Source organism: Hirundo rustica, chromosome 23 (assembly GCF_015227805.2).
Source record: "Hirundo rustica isolate bHirRus1 chromosome 23, bHirRus1.pri.v3, whole genome shotgun sequence".
Lineage (NCBI taxonomy): Eukaryota > Metazoa > Chordata > Aves > Passeriformes > Hirundinidae > Hirundo > Hirundo rustica.
The window spans coordinates 520,692-543,697 of NC_053472.1; the positions used below are offsets into that span (position 1 = coordinate 520,692).

Sequence of the window (23,006 nt, forward strand, 5' to 3'; positions counted from 1 at the left end):
AGAAAAGAGGAGAAATAGGATTGTTCTTTTGATATCATTGGACAAATTTAAACATGAAAACTAGGAAATGACAGAGGGAGGGAATTAAATCTTACTGGGAAGAGCCAGTGATGGGAGGGTTTGGTTTGCGTTTTTTTCAGCAATGCAGACGGATTTTCCTTTTCTTTTTGGGTAAGATTGCACTGAACTTGCATTTCTAGAAGATGGATTTCAGGACTTCTGTGAAAAGAGTGATATTATTAAAATAAAAGGGTCGAGTCCTGGTAGGGTGGTGTGAGGACTGTGCTGTGAACCCTCTGAACCTGGAGACAGTAGCTGGCAATCCCTGTGGTTTCTGAAGAAGCACAGGCAGTTGCTGAGACCCCTGAGGAATTCATGCTGTACCTGCTGCTTTGAAAGTCCTTGGGCAGTGTTTGCAATCCTTGGGAGTTTCCACGGGGATAAGCAAAGAATTTACATGAACCACATTTATAAGGGGTGACTTTGTGAGTGGAGAATGAATCAGCACAAGCCAGAGCCTGCAGAAAGGCTGGAATGGGCTGATCCAGTCAATGTGTAAGGAAGGCTGGAAATGTGCCTTTTGGGGGTCTGTTTGTGTGACATTGCAGCAACACCCTGGGTACTTACTTAAATATTACAAAAGAGGAATGCCCAGTCTCAGCTTTTGTTCTGAAGAATGAAAGAAACTTGTGGATGCTGTTTACAATGGGAAATGGTGGTGTTGGAACACCTCAAGCATCATTTTTGGTGCCATTTTGGGTAGCAGGGAGGGAACAAGGACTGGCTGTGGAGATGTTCACCTTCTGAGGGAAGCTGTAACCTCCAGCCTTTGCCGAGGCTTTGGCTGCTCATGTCCATGCTCACAGGTGGATTGTTGGGACAGGAATGACAGGCACTGCTCCCCAGGGATGTCAGACTGCACGAGCACGAGCTGGGGCTGACACAATCTCAGGGATTAAACACAGGCTGACTGCTGTGATGCCAGCCCAGCCACAGCCTTTCCTGCTCCCACTTTCTGGGGATAATGCCAGCAAAGGAAGCCTTTTCCTGCTCCAGCACTGGTACATTTCTGAGGCTGTTCCCAGAGCTGGGATTCTCGTGATGTGAGCAGGGTTTTCTCCGTTTTCCTGCTCCCATGTTCAGGCTGGCAGAGCTGAGCCATCCCTGTGGCACGGGGTGCCCGGTGCTGTGCCCTGTTCCCGTTCTTCGTTGCAGCAGGGGCTGTGTTTGCTTTCTTGGATGGAATCAGGTCCCTGGTGTGCCAGAGGAAGACGTTGCCCCAAACCTCAGCCGCTTGTCTCAGCTCTGGCCTGCAGGAGATTCGAGCTGGGCACCTTCTGTTTGAAGAGCCGAGCTCTGAAAGCATCCCCATCCCACATTCCATGTGCAGGAGTGGCTGTTCAAGGGCACAGGAGGGGGGACCAAGGAAAACAGGCTCCAAGGAGGAAGAGCAGGCACGACTCCCCATCCCAGGTCATCTGTGGGACGAGAGAGTGGAAGGTGCTTCCCACAGGGGTGATGTCTTAGTCAGAGGAGCAACATCTCAGGTGTGGTTTGCTGGTTCTGGCTAGCCCAGGCTGGAACCACAAATTGCTTGCAGGAGGATTTTTGAGTCAAACATTCGAAATATGGTTGGGTTCTTTGTCTTCTTTATTGATGGTTTCTGATTGAACCTCAAACACCTGGAGAACAGGAACTGAGTAAGTGCTACTTTGCTCCTGTGAAAAGCTCTTTAAACAGATGGCTGAAGGACTGATTCTAACTCACAGATATCCTTCTGTGTGCTTTATATACACATATAGGTACAGAGAGGGGGAAGCATTCACGTCTTTGCTAAAGGGATATGTCTATGTGGAGCATCCAGGTGGATCCTACCTACTGCAAAATCTGTTTTCAGAATGTGTGTTAACCTCCTTCTCCATGTTTGTATAGGATTTTCTGCCTTGGTTTAGGATTGTACTAAACAAAACAAAAGCAGTTAGTGGGTGTTTTAATTAAACAGTAAATTTTCACATGATGCAGCCTCCTGTCCCTACCTGTGCGTCCTCAGCCCTTGGTCAGGGCCAGGCTGTGTTTGGTCAGGGCTCAGAAAAGCTGCTCTGCTTTCAGATGCATTAAAATTCTGGTCACCATCAAGACCTTTCCCCTGCCTTGTTTTCTGTTCTTCTTTTCTGCCTCTTGGCACCACTTGCCTGAAGATGACCAGGGAAATGAAACTTCCACTGACAGGCTGTCCATGAGCTCAGTGCCTCACGTGTGCAGGTGTTTGGAAATGGAATCATGGAATGTTCGAGTTGGAAAAGAACTTAAAGCCCATCCACTTCCACCCCTTGCCATGGGCAGGCACAGCTTCCACTAGACCAGGTTGTTCCAAGCCCCATCCTGGGATGAGGCAGCCACAGCTTCCGTGGGTAACAAATCCTGGGTATTTTGTAAATCCACAAAACCTTTTTAAAACCCGCCCACAGGCCTTTCTGGCTTAGATATTTCTACCCCATCCTTCCAGATGTTGACACATGTTGAAACCTCTGTCCTGAGCTTTTCTCGGGCGTTGAGGGCTGTTTCACATTAGGCAAAAGAAAGCAGCAGAATTCCTGTTTTCCCCCTGCTAATCCATCACTCTACGTGCTGTGCTCCGGTGGATCTGAGGTCACACACTTTGTGCCTCCTGCTCCCAGCAGCAGTAAATAAAAACGAAGTGACAGTGGGAATGAGAATTAATCAAGAGTGCCTGAAGCTGGCAGGCAGCCTGCAGGGTGCTGCTGGGCTGTGCTCAGACCTCAGGAGATCCCAAAGCCAAGGTGGAGGGGCTTTGAAACACCTGGCTCTCTTCCAGGCTTTGGGGAAGTAAACTGCTGTCCATAGGGATTGAATGACATCTGAACTGCATAATTAACATCAATCACTCTCTAGCTGGCATCATAACACTGAAGGATAAATTCATTTAGTAATTGGGATAGTAGTTGTTAAGGACAGGGGTTTGACTGGCTGGTGCTCAGAGTTTTCCTGCAGAATGGGGTAGGGCAGCACTCCCATCCAGCAGGATTAACATTGGCGTGTGCTGTGTCCTGTTTTAAAAGCAGATTCACCATCCCCTTTGCTCAGCCGAGGGTTTTGCCCTGTGATCCTTAATTCTCACACAGAGTCATGGGGTCCTTGAGGCTGGAAAAGCCCTCCCAGACCATCGAGTGCACCCTGTGACTGATCCCCACTTGTCACCAGCCCAGAGCACTGAGTGTCACATCCAGGTCTTCCTTGGACACTCCAGGAACCTCCCTGGGCAGCCCCTTCCAATGCCTGACCGCCCTTTCCAGGAAGAAAACTCCTCCTGATGTCCAACCTGACCCTCCCCTGGCACAGCTTGAGGCCATTTCCTCTTGTGCTGTTTGGACATGTCACCCTGGAAGTGCCAGTTTGGAGGCAAAAGGGATTTTTGTCCCAGCCAGGAGCAGCACTGCGCTGCTCCAGCTGTGTCCTGGGGCTCTGGGATTCCCTTCCCTGCTGATGGGACTGGTCCTTCAGCCCCAGCCAGGGCAGATTCACTGCTCTGCCGTGGAGATCCAGCCACTGCTAACGAGACACGAAAAGTTACCTTCACCCTTAAACTTTGGGCTGTAATTGCTCCATTCGTGGCTCTCTTCAGATTTTTTTTTTTTTTTCTGTAGTTAATTATTTAAATGGAGAATGTATTGTGACAGAAATGGGGTCAGCTCTTTCTCTTCTTAACTCTGGATGCATGAGATGCAAAACCAGGGTTGTAGCTCTGTGTGGTTTTTGAATGGAGTAATTTATATATAGAGTGACATTGCAGAAATAAAAACTGCTGTGGAGCTGTTGGTGCTAAAGCACATTTTTTTCAGCAGGTGCAAATGTAGGTGCACTTCAAGCTGTCCCCTCAGCATGCCAGGGACAGGGGCTTTCTGTGCTCAAACTCCAGTGGAGAAATGCTCTGGGGACTTTATTTGAGGGTGGGTTTTGCTAGGGAAAGAGGGTGCCTGGAAATAACCTCCTCAAGACATCCAGAATTCCGCTTCATCAGACCTGCATGAAGCTGAGCTGCTGGGCAGTTCTTGGTCAAAGGGAACGTGAGTGATACATAACAACTTCAGAGGGTTTTCCCTGATGGAAACAGCCCAGCTGAAGGGAAAGGCCAGTCCCTGCTCCAGGAAGGGATGATGAGCAAGAGGGAAAATAATTTGTCAGGATAAAGTGCAGTATCACATCAAAGTGCTGCACTGAAAGGGTTTTTGTGAGCAGCAGAGGCTCTCACAGTTCCATGATAGTTTGTTCATGTCGTGTCCTTTGGGCGTTTTGCCTCCAGACAGAAGACAAGCCCGGAATTAGAGATGTCTGCTTGTCCCCAGGCTGTGCTCTGGGCTGTGGCACTGAGGGTCCCTGCAGAAATCCACGGGGACAGGACTGTGACGGAGCTTGGCGGGGCTCCTGCCCCTCTTGTGGTGCTCTGGAGACAAGGCTGGGCCCGGCCACAAATTGAAGGGGACACTTGGGTTGTTCTTGTCCTGCCCACAACTGAGCAAGTGCAGATGCTTTGCAGAGGAGCCCTTTGCCTACAATTTACTCATTTTACAGCTTTTCCAAGGGCAGGGTTTGGTTCAAGTCCAGAATGAGAGGAGGACTGTGGTGGATATTCTTTCCTGCCTTGATGTTTATTCCTTGTGGGGAGGTTTGCCATGCACACAGTTCCAATACCTGTTTACCTGCCGATGGTGCCAAATGATCTAAAACAGTTTCATGCAGTTCCATCCTTTGCAGTAAGGCTGCAAAACTGCTCTGATCCCCAGGTGATGCTTGGTGTAGGAGGCTGAGGAGGCAGCAGGAGAACAGCCCAGGTGAGCAGTTGTGGTGCTCAGCCTCAGGGTAGGTGAAGCTCACAGCCTTGGAACGGCATCTGCAGTTCCAAATAGCAGATTCACTGCACATGAAACGCAGAGCAGGCAGGGTAGGAAAGGATGGCTTCAAAAAGGCTCTGTCAAGGCATGGAAACCACATCAAAATAAACAGCGTGTGTGTAAAGGCAGAATCATTGACTCATGGAGTCGTTTAGGGTGGGAAAGGCCTCCAAAATCATGCAGTTAAACCTTTGTCACAGCACTGCCAAGCCCCCAGCAATCCCTGTCCCCGAGTGCCACATCAACACGGTTTTTTTAACTCTTCCAGCTACTGTAACTCCAACCACCGCTGCTCTGGGCACCCTCTGCCAGGGCTTGACAGCCTATTCCATTAAAAAATTCAACTTAACATTCAACCTTCCCCTCCTTAGGGCACCTTGTCCTAAAGATACTTCAGTGGTAAATCAGAGATGCATCCTTTTCACTGTTTGTAGTGAATATTTCCTGGCACAGAACCGGGTGGCAAAAAACACAGTCCCAACAGTTTTCTGAAATTCTCCCCTATCAGTTAGACAGAGTGCACATGGATTATTAAAATCATACTCTGAAGATAATTTGTAATTGAGCTGTCTGGGTAATAAGAAGGCTGAGAGTGCCATTGTTGCACTGAGTAAACACAGGTGCTTTGCCTGACTGCATGCTACATTAAAAATAAGTTTTGTTCAGAGGAGTCAGTCACAGAATTCTCAGGGGAACCTGATTTGAGCTTGTTCCTTAACTTGTTGGGGCTTTCCCAGAGTTGCAGAGCAGGTTTGGGCCCCAAGTTTGTCAGAATGCACGGAGCAGCTGTTTGTTGTGGCTCTGAGTTGTGTCACTCTGAGGATGTGCCACAGCCTGGGGGATGGAGGCGTCAGAAATGAACAGATTGTGTTTTCCAACACCAGAGAGCAGGCTCACCACCAAGGGCTCAGCTTTTCACCTGAAGAAGATAAGGAAGGACTTTCTGTTTTCCAGATGGTGCATTTTTAACTCATCTGTGGGTTTAAAACCGTGCCTTTATTTCAAACCTTGTGGTTTATGTTTTTAAAAGTCCCCATCTGGGATATTAGGTATTGAAGACAGTCTGTCTTAAATGTTTCATCTCCTGGGTCTTGGCACCACTTTTCGCTCTTTCTTCATGAAACTGATGGCTGCAGCTGCCAGAAAAGCAGCTGATTTTCCATTTTGGCTCCAGCTTTGTTCACAAAGCCTCCCCATACTGCTTCTGTTTCTTGTGCTTTCTAAATAATATTTCACCCTTCCAACCTCTGTCCTTGAGGCTGGATCAGCTGCATCTCTAACACGCTGCTTGCAGACCTTTTCCCTGTCAATACTCATGGTTTTAATCTATAACCTTGCCCAGAGTGATGTTTTCCAAGTGCTGGTAGTGTTGCTTCGGTCTGGGGTGTCAGGATGGATGGGGCTGGAAGGGAACAGTGTCAGCTACAGCAGGGTTTTGTTATTTCTGCGCTCCTGAGTGGCTGTTGTTTTTAAATTACGTGATGGATGTCTCTCTGGTGGTGTAGCAGCCCTAATGGAGTCATGGGAGGGGTTTCAAATAAAGTTTTTTTGGGTTTGGACCTACAAAAAACCACCTCTTTTCTCCCAGGTGGTTTGTTTTTAGAAAAACATGCTTCTGTGCTCCAATCAAATAGAGAGATAGAGATAGAGATAGAGGCAGAGATAGAGATAGAGATAGAGATAGAGATAGAGATAGAGATAGAGATAGAGATAGAGATAGAGAGAGAGCGAGAGAGAGAGAGAGAGAGAGAGAGAGAGAGAGAGACAGAGATAGAGATATAGAGATAGAGATAGAGATAGAGATAGAGATAGAGATAGAGATAGAGATAGAGATAGAGATAGAGACAGAGATAGAGATAGAGATAGAGACAGAGATAGAGACAGAGACAGAGATAGAGATAGAGATAGAGACAGAGACAGAGATAGAGATAGAGACAGAGACAGAGATAGAGATAGAGACAGAGATAGAGATAGAGAGAGAGAGATAGAGAGAGAGAGAGAGATAGAGATAGAGATATAGAGATAGAGATAGAGATAGAGATAGAGACAGAGATAGAGACAGAGATAGAGATAGAGATAGAGATAGAGATAGAGACAGAGACAGAGATAGAGATAGAGATAGAGACAGAGATAGAGATAGAGAGAGAGAGATAGAGAGAGAGAGAGAGATAGAGATAGAGATAAAGATAGAGACAGAGATAGAGATAGAGACAGAGATAGAGATAGAGACAGAGACAGAGATAGAGAGAGAGAGAGAGAGAGAGAGAGAGAGAGATAGAGATAGAGAGAGAGAGAGATACAGATATATAGATACAGATATACAGATATACAGACATACAGATAAAGTTGTCAGCTGATCTGCCTGAGAAATGAGATTTAAGAAAACTGAGATCTCTGTCTGCCAAAGCTGCTGATGCTGTAGGTGACCTCAGGCAAGGAATTTGGGAAGTGTTTGGATATAGGAAAAAGGGGGAATGGCTTCCCATTGCCAGAGGGCAGGTTTAGATGGGATGTTGGGCAGGAATTGTTCCCTGTGAGGGTGCTGAGGCCCTGGCACAGGGTGCCCAGAGCAGCTGTGGCTGCCCCTGGATCCCTGGCAGTGCCCAAGGCCAGGTTGGACACTGGGGCTTGGAGCACTCGGGTGTAGTGGAAGGTGTCCCTACTCATGGCAGGGGTGGCACTGGATGGGATTTAAGGTTTCTCCCAACCCAAGCCATCCTGTGATTCTGTGATTTTCTTTTCTTTTGTTTTAATAACCTCAGGCAAGCGATTTTCAAAGGTTTCTTTGTTTGTTTTGCTCTAAAGGCCAGTGGTGGCTGCTGGCTTTGATGGAACTCTCCTCTGTGGTTGAGTGCAGAGCAGTTTATGGCTCTGGGGTGAGGAGGGAGCTGTATTTAAGGCCTGCAATGCCCATGCAATCATTTGTAGCTGTACATACACCCCCTCACTGCCCTGCTACCTGGAAGCTGGTGGAATTTCAGCTCCCTTCCCCGATCTTCTCTGGGGCTCTGAAGGGTTTTGTTTGTGGCTCCAAGCTCTCGTTGTGTCATGACTGTCATTTTCTGAAGTGCAGAAAAGCAGCCCCCCATGCTGTGCCTGCCTTCCCCTCACCCCTGACCTGCTGCTCCGTGGTGGAGTTTTGCCAAAGAGATGATGGATATGGAGCTGTTTAAATTACAGCGTGTCAGGAGAGCAGGGATTTCACTCCCATGCCGACGGCTGGAAATCCTGGGTCGAGTTCAAGGCTGCCATTCAGAAATGGGCTGGTTCTGGGAGGAAAAAATGGCTCCTAGGGTTTCAGGCACTCTGTGTTGGGTCGTCTTGCTCGTCTCTTACTGCTCTTACTGCACTCACCCCCAAAGCCTGAGCCAGATGTTAATTTACTCCTGGCAAAGCTGTTCGTCTGAAGGACGCAGGAGCTGCTGGAGCTCAGGGCTCGTGTCCCCTTCTCCCCCAGAGAACCACACACAGCTGAGAGGGTGATTCCCAAGGGTGAGGATGGTCAGGATGACACTGCTGTCACTCAGACCCAGCCCTGTGTCCCCACATGTGCTTTGGGGGCTTCTCTCTGTAATTGGAGTCCAGCAGCACAATGAATTTTTAGGGGAGAAAAGCTGCAGTGGTTTCCATTAAAATCTTCTTTTTTCCTAGTGACTGCAATTAATTGATAGTAACCTGATAATTAATGCTGAGAGATTAATTTATGCTGTGGAATAAGGCTAATAAGGATTCACCTCATAAATATACCAGATCTTCTCCTCTGCCTTGTGCTCTGTCCCTTTGTACATTCCCTCCATCTTGTGCTGGTCCCTCTCTCATGTCTGTGTGCTGTGATTCCAGGTGGAGTGCTGGAGTTTTAGTGTTTCATTCAGAAATGAAGTACTTTTATGTTGCCTCGGTGCAAACTCCCTTTAAAGATTTATAATTTCCTTCAAGTTGGAATAACACACCAGAAGTTGTGGAATCACTCTGGTAAACAAATCTAAGTGTAGATAAAGCGACCTAAGGCACCAGCTAAAAACACTTCCTGGGTGAACTCCCAGGGATGGATTTTATCCATCTTGCTTTCTGTTTTGACTAGATCTCTAAACCATTTTCCACTGTGACTTGAAACAGGAAAGGGCTGAAGGGTCAGGCTGGAATAACATACAGAGCCTGAGCCCCAGACAGCTGGAAGAGTCACCCATGGCAGAGTTAACCTCTCCTGCTGGATGCTGCTGCTTTTCCAGCCATTTAATCTGGGGTGTTTTCTTACTGAGGGGTCAAACTGAAGTGACTTTTGCCTTAGACTTTCATCTCAGTTTCTGCTCTCGCTCTCCATGTGGGCTGCAAGGTTCAGGAGAGCATCCATGTGTTCTCTCTGAGGAAATAAGCATTTGAACCAGAAGAGAAAGGTCTATCCCTGTCTTAAAATAAATAAATCCTAAGTGCTGTAGAGCAAACCCAGTCAGACTGGGGGACAGGAAGGTGGTGTGTGCTGGAACTCATTGACAGCCTGGCTGGCTTGGAGAGGGATTGATGGACAGGATGGGGTCCTGTCTGCTGACATGGACACAGATCCAGCTGGAAACAGGAGTTTTTCTTACGTAGCAAAAAGATCTATAAATCTTTAACACGAAATTCTAGCGTGTAAGGAATGGGTGTGGATGGATGGTATCACAAATCCTGGCAGCAGCTGCACCTCTCTTGCAGGCTGGGTGCCTCTGGGCATTGCTCAGGGCACAGCAGGAAGAGTTACTTCTGCCAGGTGCTGCGTGGAAAGAGTTAAACCCACGGAGAAATACTCCAGTATGGAACTGGCCTGGACTTAGGGGAGCTCTGCTTAGGAACGAGTGTGATTCTTGTACAGATAATTGGAGCATTTAAGGGATGGTGGAGCAAAGTGAGGCTTTGACTGTGGGAATGGAAATGCAGGGAATGGTTTAAAATTGCTTCCTCTCAGATTTGCAGTGGGTAATGTCTGTCTTTGGTAATGAAGCCCTCACTGAGCTCCAGGAATCAGAATGGGCTTGGGAGGAATGGGAATGGGAGTGATACTGCTGCTCTTCTCCAGTGCCACAGAACTGAGCTGAGCTTGAGGGAGTAGGAAACCACTCCAGGCTCTGGCTGCTCACCATCCTCCATAGGCCATTTGATTAGCAGAGCTAAAAATATTGCTTGTGGAGCTGGGCTCCAGATCCCTGTCCCTCCCAATCTCCTATGAAGGAGGAGCTGGGCTCCAGATCCCTGTCCCAATCTCCTCTGAAGGAGGAGCTGGGCTCCAGATCCCTGTCCCAATCTCCTATAAAGGAGGAGCTGGGCTCCAGATCCCTGTCCCAATCTCCTATAAAGGAGCTGGGCTCCAGATCCCTGTCCCTCCCAATCTCCTCTGAAGGAGGAGCTGGGCTCCAGGTCCCTGTCCCAATCTCCTATAATGGAGGAGCTGGGCTCCAGATCCCTGTCCCAATCTCCTCTGAAGGAGGAGCTGAGCTCCAGGTCCCTGTCCCAATCTCCTATAAAGGAGGAGCTGAGCTCCAGATCCCTGTCCCAACCTCCTCTGAAGGAGGAGCTGGGCTCCAGATCCCTGTCCCAACCTCCTGTAGAGGAGGAGCTGGGCTCCAGATCCCTGTCCCAACCTCCTGTAGAGGAGGAGCTGGGCTCCAGATCCCTGTCCCAATCTCCTATAAAGGAGGAGCTGGGCTCCAGATCCCTGTCCCAACCTCCTATAAAGGAGGAGCTGGGCTCCAGATCCCTGTCCCAATCTCCTGTGAAGGAGGAGCTGGGCTCCAGGTCCCTGTCCCAATCTCCTGTAGAGATGCAGCTGGGCTCCAGGTCCCTGTCCCAATCTCCTATAAAGGAGGAGCTGAGCTCCAGATCCCTGTCCCAATCTCCTATAAAGGAGGAGCTGAGCTCCAGATCCCTGTCCCAGTCTCATATAAAGGAGCTGGGCTCCAGATCCCTGTCCCAATCTCCTATGAAGGAGGAGCTGGGCTCCAGATCCCTGTCCCAATCTCCTATAAAGGAGGAGCTGGGCTCCAGGTCCCTGTCCCAATCTCCTATAAAGGAGGAGCTGGGCTCCAGATCCCTGTCCCAATCTCCTATAAAGGAGGAGCTGGGCTCCAGATCCCTGTCCCAACCTCCTATAAAGGAGGAGCTGAGCTCCAGATCCCTGTCCCAATCTCCTATAAAGGAGGAGCTGAGCTCCAGATCCCTGTCCCAATCTCCTATAAAGGAGGAGCTGGGCTCCAGATCCCTGTCCCAATCTCCTATAAAGGAGGAGCTGGGCTCCAGATCCCTGTCCCAATCTCCTATAAAGGAGGAGCTGGGCTCCAGATCCCTGTCCCAATCTCCTCTGAAGGAGGAGCTGAACTCCAGATCCCTGTCCCTCCCAATCTCCTATAAAGGAGGAGCTGGGCTCCAGATCCCTGTCCCAATCTCCTATAAAGGAGGAGCTGGGCTCCAGATCCCTGTCCCAATCTCCTATAACGGAGGAGCTGAGCTCCAGATCCCTGTCCCAATCTCCTATAAAGGAGGAGCTGAGCTCCAGATCCCTGTCCCAATCTCCTATAAAGGAGGAGCTGAGCTCCAGGTCCCTGTCCCAATCTCCTATAAAGGAGGAGCTGGGCTCCAGATCCCTGTCCCAATCTCCTATAAAGGAGGAGCTGGGCTCCAGATCCCTGTCCCAATCTCCTATAAAGGAGGAGCTGAGCTCCAGATCCCTGTCCCAATCTCCTGTGAAGGAGGAGCTGGGCTCCAGATCCCTGTCCCCATCTCCTATAAAGGAGCTGGGCTCCAGATCCCTGTCCCAATCTCCTATAAAGGAGGAGCTGGGCTCCAGATCCCTGTCCCAATCTCATATAAAGGAGGAGCTGGGCTCCAGGTCCCTGTCCCAATCTCCTATAAAGGAGGAGCTAGGCTCCAGATCCCTGTCCCAATCTCATATAAAGGAGGAGCTGGGCTCCAGGTCCCTGTCCCAATCTCCTATAAAGGAGGAGCTAGGCTCCAGATCCCTGTCCCAATCTCCTATGGAGGAGGAGCTGGGCTCCAGGTCCCTGTCCCAATCTCCTATGGAGGGGAGCTGGGCTCCAGATCCCTGTCCCAATCTCCTATAAAGGAGGAGCTGAGCTCCAGGTCCCTGTCCCTCCCAATCTCCTCCTGTGCCAGGTGAAGCCTGGGAGCATCTCTGATGTGTGATCTCACAATGGTGGTGCCACTGATGGAGGGTTCAAATCTCTGCCTCACTGGAAATTAAATCAGTTCAGTAATCTCCAATAATTTCTTTAGCATGACATTTCTTCTTGCTTTGATAATTGGGAAAAAATCAGCAGCTCTGTGCAGAGGCTGAAATCTCCCCAGGCTCTTACACATTTAATCCTACCCAGCAGAGTAAGGGAGAACAGATCAGGATGGAAGAAGAGTAAGGATGAGACCAGATTTTCCATTCTGTGAGACACTCCAGATTTGTCGTGATGCTTTTCATTGTGAACATTTCTGTAAAAAGAAATTTCAAAAAATACATTGATTTTTTTTCTTTCAAGAGGAACTTGTTTTTAAGTCAGTGGTCAATTTTTCCTTTTAAAGGTCCTGAAACTATTTAATGGCATTATTGAGATCTTCACTTGATATTTGATTTTTTTTTATTTTAAAGAACTTTGTCACAGTCAGGTTTGTAGTTGAAGGTCTGAATCTAGGGAAATCCATCTGTGTTTAACTTCCCCTCTTACGTCCCACGGAAGTGAATGGGATTTAACCTTGTGCTTCTGTAAATCAGGACCTTAATTAATAATTAAGGAAATTAAAAATAATTATTGAATTAGAAAATTAGAGGCTGATCAAAAATTTATTTGAGCAACAGTTTATGGAAATCATTAAAAACGTGAAGAAGACATTTTTGCCATATGGATGTTGAATGCCTCAAGCACCAGAAATGTTGAGCTTTGCTATAAAACACAGTTGACAACACAAGACCAACATAACAGGCACTTATTTGTGTCTAGTATTTTATTAACTCTCTAAATTAAAAAAAATAACTTTGCCAAACCTTTCTGGCACTTGAGAATTTGCAGGAATGGGGAGCAAGATGTACGGTTTTTATAGTGGTACAGGGAAACGCTTGCAGTGCTCTGATCTGGGATGAGGCTGCTGCAGTTGCTGCTGCTGTGGCTGTGCCTCTCTGGGAGTCTGGCTGGGAGAATCCAGACTTTGCTTTCCTGTGATTTGTGTTGATAATCTAAGGGGAAGCACTAAATACTGTCCAGTTCCTTCCTCGATTGCGGCAGTGATCCCTTCCTGTAAAGTTAATTGCTTCCCGTGTATATGTGGCATAAAAAAAAAAATGTCACTTAGGTTCCAAATCTGCAAAAAACTTTGCTTAATGTGACTTGAAGTCCAACCTAAAGCATGGGAGCTTTTTGAAATGAGTTGTGGCAGGCTTAAAATTCTAGAATATTGGTGAATACTCGGCTTTAGGGTGTTGGAATAACATTCTGCTGGGTGGAAATGTGTGTTACTGCTCCTGAAGTGCTGCTCTGTGCCAGCACAGCCTCTGCATGGTTCCTCTGAGTGAGACAGGAACTGGCAGCCCCATTCCCAGAAAGTGGAGGGGCAGGTGCTGAGCTCTTCTGAAAGAAGTGACAGGACCTGAGGAACAGCTGGGGCTGTGCCAGGGGAGGTTTAAGTTGGATTTTGGGAAAGGATCTTCCCCCAGAGGGTGCTGGGCACTGCCCAGGCTCCCCAGGGAATGGGCACAGCCCCAAGGGCTCCAGGAGAGCTGGGACACAGCTCCAGGGATGCCCAAGGTGGGAGTGTTGGGGTGTCTGTGCAGGGCCAGGAGCTGAGCTGATGATCCTGGTGGGTCCAGCTCAGGATATTCCATGATCCCATGAAGTATCCTGTGATCCTTTCGCAGAAGAGCCCACGATCCTAGTCCGAGTGACCCGGGAGTGGGGATGAGGTTCTGGCCTCCAGGCTCCTTCACCAGGGCTAGCTCAGGAATAGCTCAGGGAGAGCTCAGGGATGGGGGAGCTCGGGGAGAGCTCTGCTGGTTGCTTAGCAGCTGCGAGCTGCAGTTTGGAGGTGCAGGAGCCGAGGATCCCGGTTCCCTTCCCGCGCTCGGCTCTGCTGCCTGCCCGCGCTCCAGGAGCCTCCCGTGGGGCCAGGGACACTGCTGCTGGCGTGGGGTAAGCTGTCCCTGCTCATCCATGGCTTTTCCGTGCTGCTGGCAGCCCCGTGACCGGGATGCTGTGGGACTGGCTGATCCTGCACGCCCCGGCACGGCAGGGGCTGACCCAGCTCTGCCTCCCGGCTGCGGTTAACTCTTCGTGCCCTCGTTCGTGGCAGCCAGGCTGCAGAGCTACAGGGCAGCCTTTAAAATGAAATAGGATGGGATCAGTGGCGGGTTTGGGATCGTCTGACGGATCGTTTTGTTGTTGTTTGGGTGGTCACCTAGGAATGGAGTGACCAGTTTGGTGGCGGAGGCAGATCCGGGATCAGAGGGGTTTCTCAGGCTGCTGTTGCCTGCTTTGGTGACTGAACCTTGAAGGTCACGCTGGCAGCTCAGTGAGAGAGCAAGAATCCCTTAATTGCAAAAGATGGAGAAATGGGGAAGGCTGACAGCTCCCTGAACAGATTAGCCTTGCACTCCTGGTTTTATTTTTCTCCTTTAGACAAAAGGTAAAATTACATAACGTGGAGATCCCAAATGATTTATCTGGTGTAGGTGCCTCTTTGTAGGATTGTGAAATACGGTGATTTCTCATGAACTGAAAGCAGAGTTTATGGACACAGTCACAGTGTGGAGGTGTCTTAAATCATTGGGACAGAATGTAGCTGGATTGGAGGGTTGATATCTGCAACTGCCTCACAGGGTTTGGGTATTAACGTAAAACTGCTGCTTAGAACTTTGCTGATAAAGAAATCAGTGTAGAGGAATTATGGTTGGGAGTTCAGGGTAGGCCATGCCTTTTGTATCCCAGGGCAGAGGGCAGCTGCCAGAGCCCTGCCAGCCACACACAGGTCAGCATTTACACCTCGGGCCCCTGTTGTGTCCCCCTTACACCACACATCCCCTGCTTTCTGCTCCACCTTCAGCATCCCTGTCACTCCCAGTCCCTGGCACTGCCTCTGAGTGCCCACGTAACCCGGAGCAATGTAATTCCTTGATTCCTTCCACATCCCTGGCAGTGCCCAAGGCCAGGTTGGATGGGGCTTGGAGCAACCTGGGACAGGGGAAGGTGTCTGTGCCCACGGCAGGGGTGGCACAGGATGGGCTTTAAAAGTTCCCTTCTGTCCCAGACCTCTCCGAGATTCTGTGATTAATGACTCTTCATAAAGTGCTTTGACCTGCAAACTGCTGCGTTATTACAACATTTTATTGATCATAATAGGCTGTGGAGCATTTAAAAGTCATCATTAGATATTAAAAGCTTCATAAAGCAAACTGTGCTGTGTTGCCACGGTCCCTTCCTTGTCCTCTGGAGCAGTCTGTATCTTGTCTGTGTTTTAATTGGGGAAATAACATGCACTCGGGAATAAATCTAGCTAGAGTTGTTCATCATGGATTGTTTTCATAATTCAGGTGAAGGTTTGCCTGAGGCACCTGGCAGAAATTTTGTTACAATCCTGCCTTCAGATCTCTGGGTTTATATGCTTTTATCTGTTTAGAATCTGATTTCACGCTGTTTATACAACCACTTGGTGATTTACATTTGTGCAAGGACACCTTGTGTAGGAGAACGTTACAAAACCCTTGAAAGACAGGTGGAAGTTAAAGCTCTGGATGGCTCTCATGAATGCTGGGCCACATCCAAACCCATGGTTAAATAATCAAAACAGGACCACTAACAGCTGGTTTGAGCGTGAATGGCTGCTGCAGATTAAAACATGGAAGTGTTACTCAGGCACTTCGATTGCTTTCAGATGTTTACAGGAAAAAGCGCTATTTCTGCTCAGATCTCCCTTTCCTCACACCCAGTGCTGAGGAGCTGCTGACAGCGTGTTTGTGTTTGTGCGTGCAGGGCAGGAGCTGGATCGTGAAGAGGAGCTATGAGGATTTCAGGGTGCTGGACAAACACCTCCACCTGTGCATCTACGACCGCCGCTTCTCGCAGCTGGCAGAGCTGCCCCGCTCCGATGCCCTGAAGGACAGCCCCGAGGTAAAGGGCACCTCTGGGGCACCCACGGCGCAGGCACCACCCAGGCAGTGGGGTTTGGTCAAGGCAGGACCTCCGAGGGAGGTTTCATTGGATTTCAGGGGTGTTTCTCCATGGAAAGGGCTGCCCAGGCCAGTGGTGGAGTCGCCGTCCCTGGGAGTGTGCAGAAGTGTGTGGATGTGGCACTTGGGGACATTGGTTTAGTGCTGGGCTTAAGGTCATTTCCAGCCCCAGCAATTCCATGTGTTTCTAGTACAGGTTAGTTTTAATGCAGCCCGGGTTGCGTTTGAAAATTGGCTAACATGAGTAAAGGCAGCGTTTTCCACCCTTAATTTCGGTGAACTAAAGGGAAATGTCCTGCAAGTTCAGACAATTTAATTAATTAAGCTCCCGAATCTGGAGTGGTAATTGAGTGCCGAGAAAGCATCTGTCCTGGGGTACCTTGGCTGTGAATTTGGTTTTGTCTTTGGAAACTCTGTCAGTGATGTGGGTATTTCCTGGCTTCGTATTACCAGCTGAACATTCCCAGGAAATCGTGCAGTCTGAGGCTGCAGCACTGCAAGAGTAATCCCATTTGGAGTGCCAGGCTTCCATTTTAAACTGAGTATTCCTGAAGTGTTTTTTAAGAGCATTTGCGTTAGTGTGTTATTTAAATGTCCTTTAAAAAGCTCTTTTTCCTCAATGAGTTGTTTTTTTGGGTTTTTTTCTCAAAGAGATACTTTTCATTTCTTGGCTTATCCAGAGTACGATAAGCTGGAATTACCTCAGCTCCTTTCTGCTGATAACTGAAATTTGTTCATGTCCAGAAAAACCTCCTGGAAAGCAGCAGGTGCATCATTTTGGAGGACGTGGACACTGTAATTAGTACCCCCTGGAATTTTACAGGGTGTTTGTCACGGAATTTAAGGACCTGATCATGCAGCCCCATCACTCAGCACAGTCTGATTTATCACTTGCTTTGGCTTCACACATGGTGTTTCTGAGGAGGGTTTAAAGTTTGAATTCAGCAGGAGCAGCAATATTCAGGGCAATGAATTCCTGGTTTGTTTTTAATTATATTTTAGGCATTCCTATCTCTTGCCTCCTTACTTGTACCACTGGTTTAATTGGACTTTAGAGCATGAGCCTGAAAATCTGCATTCTGTCTGCCAGCACAGAGGATGTGAAGATGCTAAACAGCTCTGCTGCTGTGTGAAACGTAACTCTGCAGCTGTGGGGTGTCTCATATATTTTTTATTTTGAATTGGCCACACTGGAACAGATGTTTGAGGAGAACAATGTTTTAAACAGTCCTAGAGATTCTGGACTACAATGCTGCTTTATCCCACTGTCACCGGGAGACTTTGGAAAGACCTCAGTGGCTTCTCTGTAATAAAAACCAGTTTACTGTTACAGAAGGGACATGGCAAAGTGTATTTTTAAACCCCTCTTCTACTGCCTGAAATCCTACTCTTTGGCCAGGGGGTCAGTCTGAGCTGCCACGTTCTTTAAGGCTATGCAAGCGTGCAGAAGTGGCAGCCAGGGGTGCCACTGCGTGGTTCTCAGGTGTGTTTGGTGGCCCTGGGACGCAGCAGTTGGTTGTGTGTGAAGTCCATGGGGAGGGGAAAGCTTTAGATTTAGGGTCTCTTGACTAGGGAAGTTACGAAAATCGGCCCGAATCTTACAAAATGATAATAATAACATTACTACTGTCACAAAGAGCAGCTTCTTCACCCTTTCTTTTGCTGTAACCATTATAACCCTGTGTGTAGCTCGCTGTCCTTCCAATGACAGAAACACATTTCTTTGCAGAAGGGAACGTATCCCTGTAACTCTTGTGTGTGGCAGTGGGTGATTTCTGCTCTCCAGTGAAGGTGCATTAACAGAACCACTCTCTCTGTGTGTGTGTGTGTGTGTTTCCCAGCTGGTCACCCAGATGCTGATGGCTTACCTGGCTCGGCTCTCCAACATCGCAGGCAACAAGATCAACTGTGGCCCTGCCCTCACGTGGATGGAGGTACAGCACAAACCTGGGGTTTTCCTTGTTTTCTGACCTTGGGAATGCAGCAGGCACGCACCTGCTCTTTCCAGCGCTGTTGGTGTCTGAAATTCTGGCCTGACAGCTTTAGTCCCCTGTTAGCAGCACATAGAAGGTGTGGGACACACAGAATCAGAACCAGTATTAAGAGTGTAGAGTTTTTTTTCCTTGTTACCTGGATTTTGGCTCTCATAAACAAACTGTCCTGCTGATACCCAAAAATGGAGGAGGTGCCAGTCCCAGTGGGCTGCCTGGGAACGCCAGGTTCAGGGCTGAATCTGCCACTGATGGGTTGCAGAAGGCTCACTTATTTCAAAGCTCACTTATTCCTGCTCTCCTTTTTGCCAAGGCAATGCTGCAAGTGTGGCACATTTCTAAAACTCAGCTGTCTCTGTTATGGTGTTTCCCTGCTCTCTTGGGGTGTTTTTTTTAATCATTTTTCCCCGTGGCAGCTCCAAACCCAGTAAATACCCTGTGCTCCCGTCGTCTCCCCAGCAGACAGAGGCTGCCTTGTGCTTGCAGCGGCACAGTTTGTGTGTTGTGAACTGCAGCTGCAGCTCTGCTTTCAGCTTTGATGGTCCTGCAGCCTGCAAACAATAGCCCTCACTGGGGAGGAGGGCAGGGAAGGCTGGCTGAGTGTCCAGCTGTCCCTGCTCAGGCTGGCTGCAGACGTGTGGCTTTCCATCGCTGCGCGCCAGGAATAGAAACAGCTATTAATAGACCGCTGCAGCTCCTTTTTAAATGGTTCCGATAAGGATTGAGTGGGATTTCCTGCAGTTTTCCCCACGGGTATCCTTCTCACCCTGAAATCTTTCGGGATGAGAAAAATCTTGGGAAGGAGCAAAGGGAGGGAGGAAGTTGTAGAGAGAAATAAGATGTAGGATTCACAGCAACAGAGCAGGCCTGGAGATCACAGCACATGCAGTGCAGAATAACCTCTGTGACTCACTGAGAATCCTACACAGACATCTGGGAGCTTTGGAAGTAGGCTGATCATTGCAAGGGAGGGGTGAAGGTTTTCTTAAAAAAAAAATTAAAAATAAAAGGGTTGGATGTAGAAATATGCCTCTTGCTGCTGAGGACTCCAGGACGGTGTAGATGAATGTAGACGAGAGATCTCTGAAGTTGGGTTTTAGAAGAAGGGGTTTATTGTATAAGATGGGAGGCCTTGCTCAGAGCCGCCAGGCGCAGCTGAAGCATGGCCTTGGAAGGTGGGGGTAGTGAGAGATGAGGAAATTCCAAGGGCAAGATGCAAGAGGTAAACAAAGAGATGAGAGGAGAGAAGAGACAGAAGAAACAGAAGGAGCAGAAGAAACAGAAGAAGAAGCGAGAGGCCCACTCTCGCAGCCCCCTGATAAGGGGTCTCGAGGTGGGCTGTAACAGGGTTGTGCCAATGAGGTTACAGATACTTGATACTCCAGGGGGGTGTTACAAGTGTGGGATAAATCATACATTGGGGGTTGTTTTCCTAGGCATCCAGCAGCTAGGACATCTCAAACATCAAAACTTACTTTCAATTCTATCTCAGTTACATGTTTCACATTCTCAGAATCTAAGCAATCATATTTATAGGGCTTTCTGGCTTCATCCTTCCCAACAGTTGGAGAAAATGGAAAGCAACACTAGTTTTGGGGTTTGACAGCATTTCCTCCTTCCCTCAGTACCTCGAGCATTAATTCTACCCTGTAGAGGATTTCCAGGGAGAACCACCGTGATGTGGTGTTGGAGGGAGGTGCAGACCTCGAGCATTAATTCTACCCTGTAGAGGATTTCCAGGGAGAACCACCATGATGTGGTGTTGGAGGGAGGTGCAGAGCCTCACTGTGAGCTGCTGTTTGTACACAGAGGTGCACCAGTGCAGCACTTCCCTCCTCAGTGCACGGGCGCTGCGACCTTCTGGACCCCCCCAGTGAGTTCAGTCTGTGCTGTGCCCTCCCTCCTGGGGCCCAGCGCTGGGCTGTCTCTCTCAATCAGCTTGAAGCCTCTAAATGCCTCCTCGCTTGTCCTCAGCTGCCTGACAGTCCCCCGTGCTCTTTGTTTCAGATTGATAACAAGGGGAATCACCTGCTGGTCCATGAGGAATCATCCATTAACGTCCCTGCCATTGCTGCTGCCCATGTCATTAAGAGGTACATTGCTCAAGCAGCAGATGAACTGTCCTTCGAGGTAAGCAAAGCCCTTGCATTCCTCGTTGTCAGCTAGAGATGAGTGGAATCTGTTTGTCTGGGCCTGTGTGCCCGTCAGGAATATGTCCTGACGCTTCCACGATGTTTTGTGAGGTGAATCCTGGAAGACTGAGTTAAATATTTGATCTGCAGTGGGCTGGATATGGGCAGATGTTCAGTCATCTTTAAAGTACGGCTTTACTTGGCATTAATATCTTGGATTAAGCAGCTCCTGCCGGTTCCTCTGGGCTGGCCCTGAGCAGAGCCCGTGTGTTTTCTGTTCAGGGTGACTGTCCCTGTACGTGTGGACACAAGTTTCGTTTCTCCTTGCCCAGGTTACACCACCTGGGTTCCTCTGAGCAAGTCCCTGTCGATAACCGCTTTTAAGAGCTTCTACTCTGATGGGAAGTAAAGAACCAGACTGGCAAAGGATTGCTACTTAAAGGGCAGGGGATGAGCTAAAACTGGTCTGAAAAGCCAGCACAGGAACTGCTGTGGAGCAAATCCTTGAATCTCGGGATGGTTTGGCTTGGGAGGGACCTTAAATCCTGTCCCATTCCACCCCTTGCTGTGGGCAGGGACATCTTCCAGTAGCCCAGGTCGCTCTGCATCCCATCCAAGATCTCCAGATCAGAGCCCAAAAGCTTTTGCTTGTCTGGCAGTTATCTGTTTTACCCAAAAAGCAGCGGTCTGTGCTCTGGTTGCCCTGTGCAATGGTGCTTTTTCTACAAAATGTGGGAAGGAAAACAGTGCCCTGAGGAGCTCTGTGATCACATCCTTGGTGTGCAGCACGGGAAGGGAAAATAACAGCGATAGTCTGGTGCTGCCAGGGGTTTGTTCATGTTCATGTTGAGATCTAGGCAAGTATTAGTGCACCCCAAAGGGTCGTGTGGGCATGGCAGCTCCGAGCTGGAATCCAAGCAGCACACGATCCAGGCTGCTTGTCAGCTTAGGGGAGCCCTGAAATGGCACTCCCTGCCTGTAAGTCTTGCTCTGTACAGATGGGAAACTGAGGCACGTGTGGTTTCCAAGGGTGTGCAGTGAAACACCTCAACAGAACTGATGTGGAACAGGATCAGGGGTTTTATGATGCTGAGTCCTGTTCCCTAACCCAGATTATCTCTGTGTTAACTGTTCTAAATTTCTAATAGGCAGTTGCACAAGCAGCTGACTGGGGTTTGCTCCCCAGTTCTGAGGAACATCCTCTGTGTCTCTGCTCCTGTGGTGGCAGCAGTTTTGTTCATGGACATTTGCTTTGCTCTTGACTCACTATTCCCTGGAGGAAATAATTTCCCCCCGTGTCAGTCATTGCTGTCTGCAAACTGGGGATGTGTTGTCTTCTCTGTAAAGCACTTGGAGATCCATCAGTGTAAAATACTGGTGAAAGTTGGGCATGAATTTTTGCCTTACCTACCTGCAGTATTTATTCAGGTTCTGCCCCTTCTCATTTTCTGTAACAGAGGCCACACAGAGCTTGATTCAAACCAAGCCAAATTTAGTACTGGTTACACTGATTTCCTTTTGAACTATCTCAGTATCAAATTTTTATGGGAATGAGCAAAGCTTCAGAAAACCTGTCTGGTGTCCTTGGCCATTTTCTATCCCACTGCTGTAGCACCATCTCTCCTCTGTTCACTTCCTGGCCCTGGCAGCTCATCTGGGGCAGTGTGGGAGCTGCAGAGGCAGCTCTTCACTCCACTGTGAGAGGGAGCAAGGAGACACGTGTCACTGCCTACAGACACTGGGATAGGGCAGGCAGTAAAAATCAGTTCAGCTACTTGAGCAGATTTTCCTGAGTGTTTGAGACATCACTGCAGTTTAACCAGAACCCTTCTGTCCCCTCTGCCAGGGCTCTTCAGGCCCTTTTCCTTAGGAACAGCTGTATCCTGTGCTGGATAATCCAGGAACTCTTCCACATCACAGCTAGGCTTTGCAAAGGCAGGTGTGCAGCTGCTCCAGAGTTTTGCATTTTTTTGCAGTGGTTATTGTGGTTATTGGCACTGTGCTCTCCCCCTGGCTGTGACTGATGCTGTCAACCTTTTGCAGGTGGGGGACATTGTGTCTGTCATCGACATGCCACCGAAGGAGCTGACCTCGTGGTGGAGAGGAAAACACGGGTTCCAGGTAGGCACCAGCAGCACAGCCGTGGCAGTGGGACTGGAATAAGAGCAGGAACCTCAGTGCTGAGTTCCTGGAGCTGCTCTGCCTGCTCAGGGTGGCTCAGGGGACGAGCAGGGTGTCCCTGCCTTGGTTCAGGGGACTCCCCTTCTCTCTGGGCTGGGGCTGGAGCAGACACAGGGTCTCCAGTGCAAGTTTCCTTCCTCCCTCACCATGGGAAGGAGGGCTGGGCATGGCTTGTGATGGACAGCTGGCCTGATGGCACTGGAAGCTTCTGCTGTACCCCCTGCAAGGCAACTGACATTCTTAGTCACATCATCCCCTTCCTTCCAGTAGCTAAAACCAGATACAGAGCATAGAGGATCTGGAGAATTCCAGCTGATGAGGCAGTGCTGCTGACTTGGACGAGGCAGCCATCCATGTCTGTGTTTATTGGGTGGTGTCAGTGTTGCTCGTCCCTGTATGTCGCAGCACAGAGGTGGAGACTGAATTTTCAGAAGGTCCTAAGCATACCTGGGGCTTAGGTACCAAGCCCTGTGTGTTGAAATGGCGCTGTTCTTCCAAGGAGTTTTTAATCCTTTAGATTTTGCCATTTGGAAATGTAAAAGCTTTAGAAGTCTCTTTTAACCAAGCAAACCCCAGAGCAGCTGGGGGTCGAGGGTAAGGA

The 23,006-nt window shown here is 48.9% G+C and overlaps 1 protein-coding gene across 4 annotated transcripts in view; it reads left to right on the plus strand.

Moving 5' to 3' along the window:
• ARHGAP32 (Rho GTPase activating protein 32) overlaps nucleotides 1-23,006 on the plus strand; it is a 247,896-nt gene that overhangs the window by 153,696 nt on the left and 71,194 nt on the right. For all 4 annotated transcript variants that reach the window (XM_040084990.2, XM_058423373.1, XM_040084989.2 and 1 more), the window contains 4 exons: nucleotides 15,905-16,042; nucleotides 17,943-18,035; nucleotides 20,100-20,222; nucleotides 22,268-22,345. In XM_040084990.2, the coding sequence (XP_039940924.1) occupies nucleotides 15,905-16,042; nucleotides 17,943-18,035; nucleotides 20,100-20,222; nucleotides 22,268-22,345 (432 nt within the window). The remainder of the gene's footprint in view (nucleotides 1-15,904; nucleotides 16,043-17,942; nucleotides 18,036-20,099; nucleotides 20,223-22,267; nucleotides 22,346-23,006) is intronic.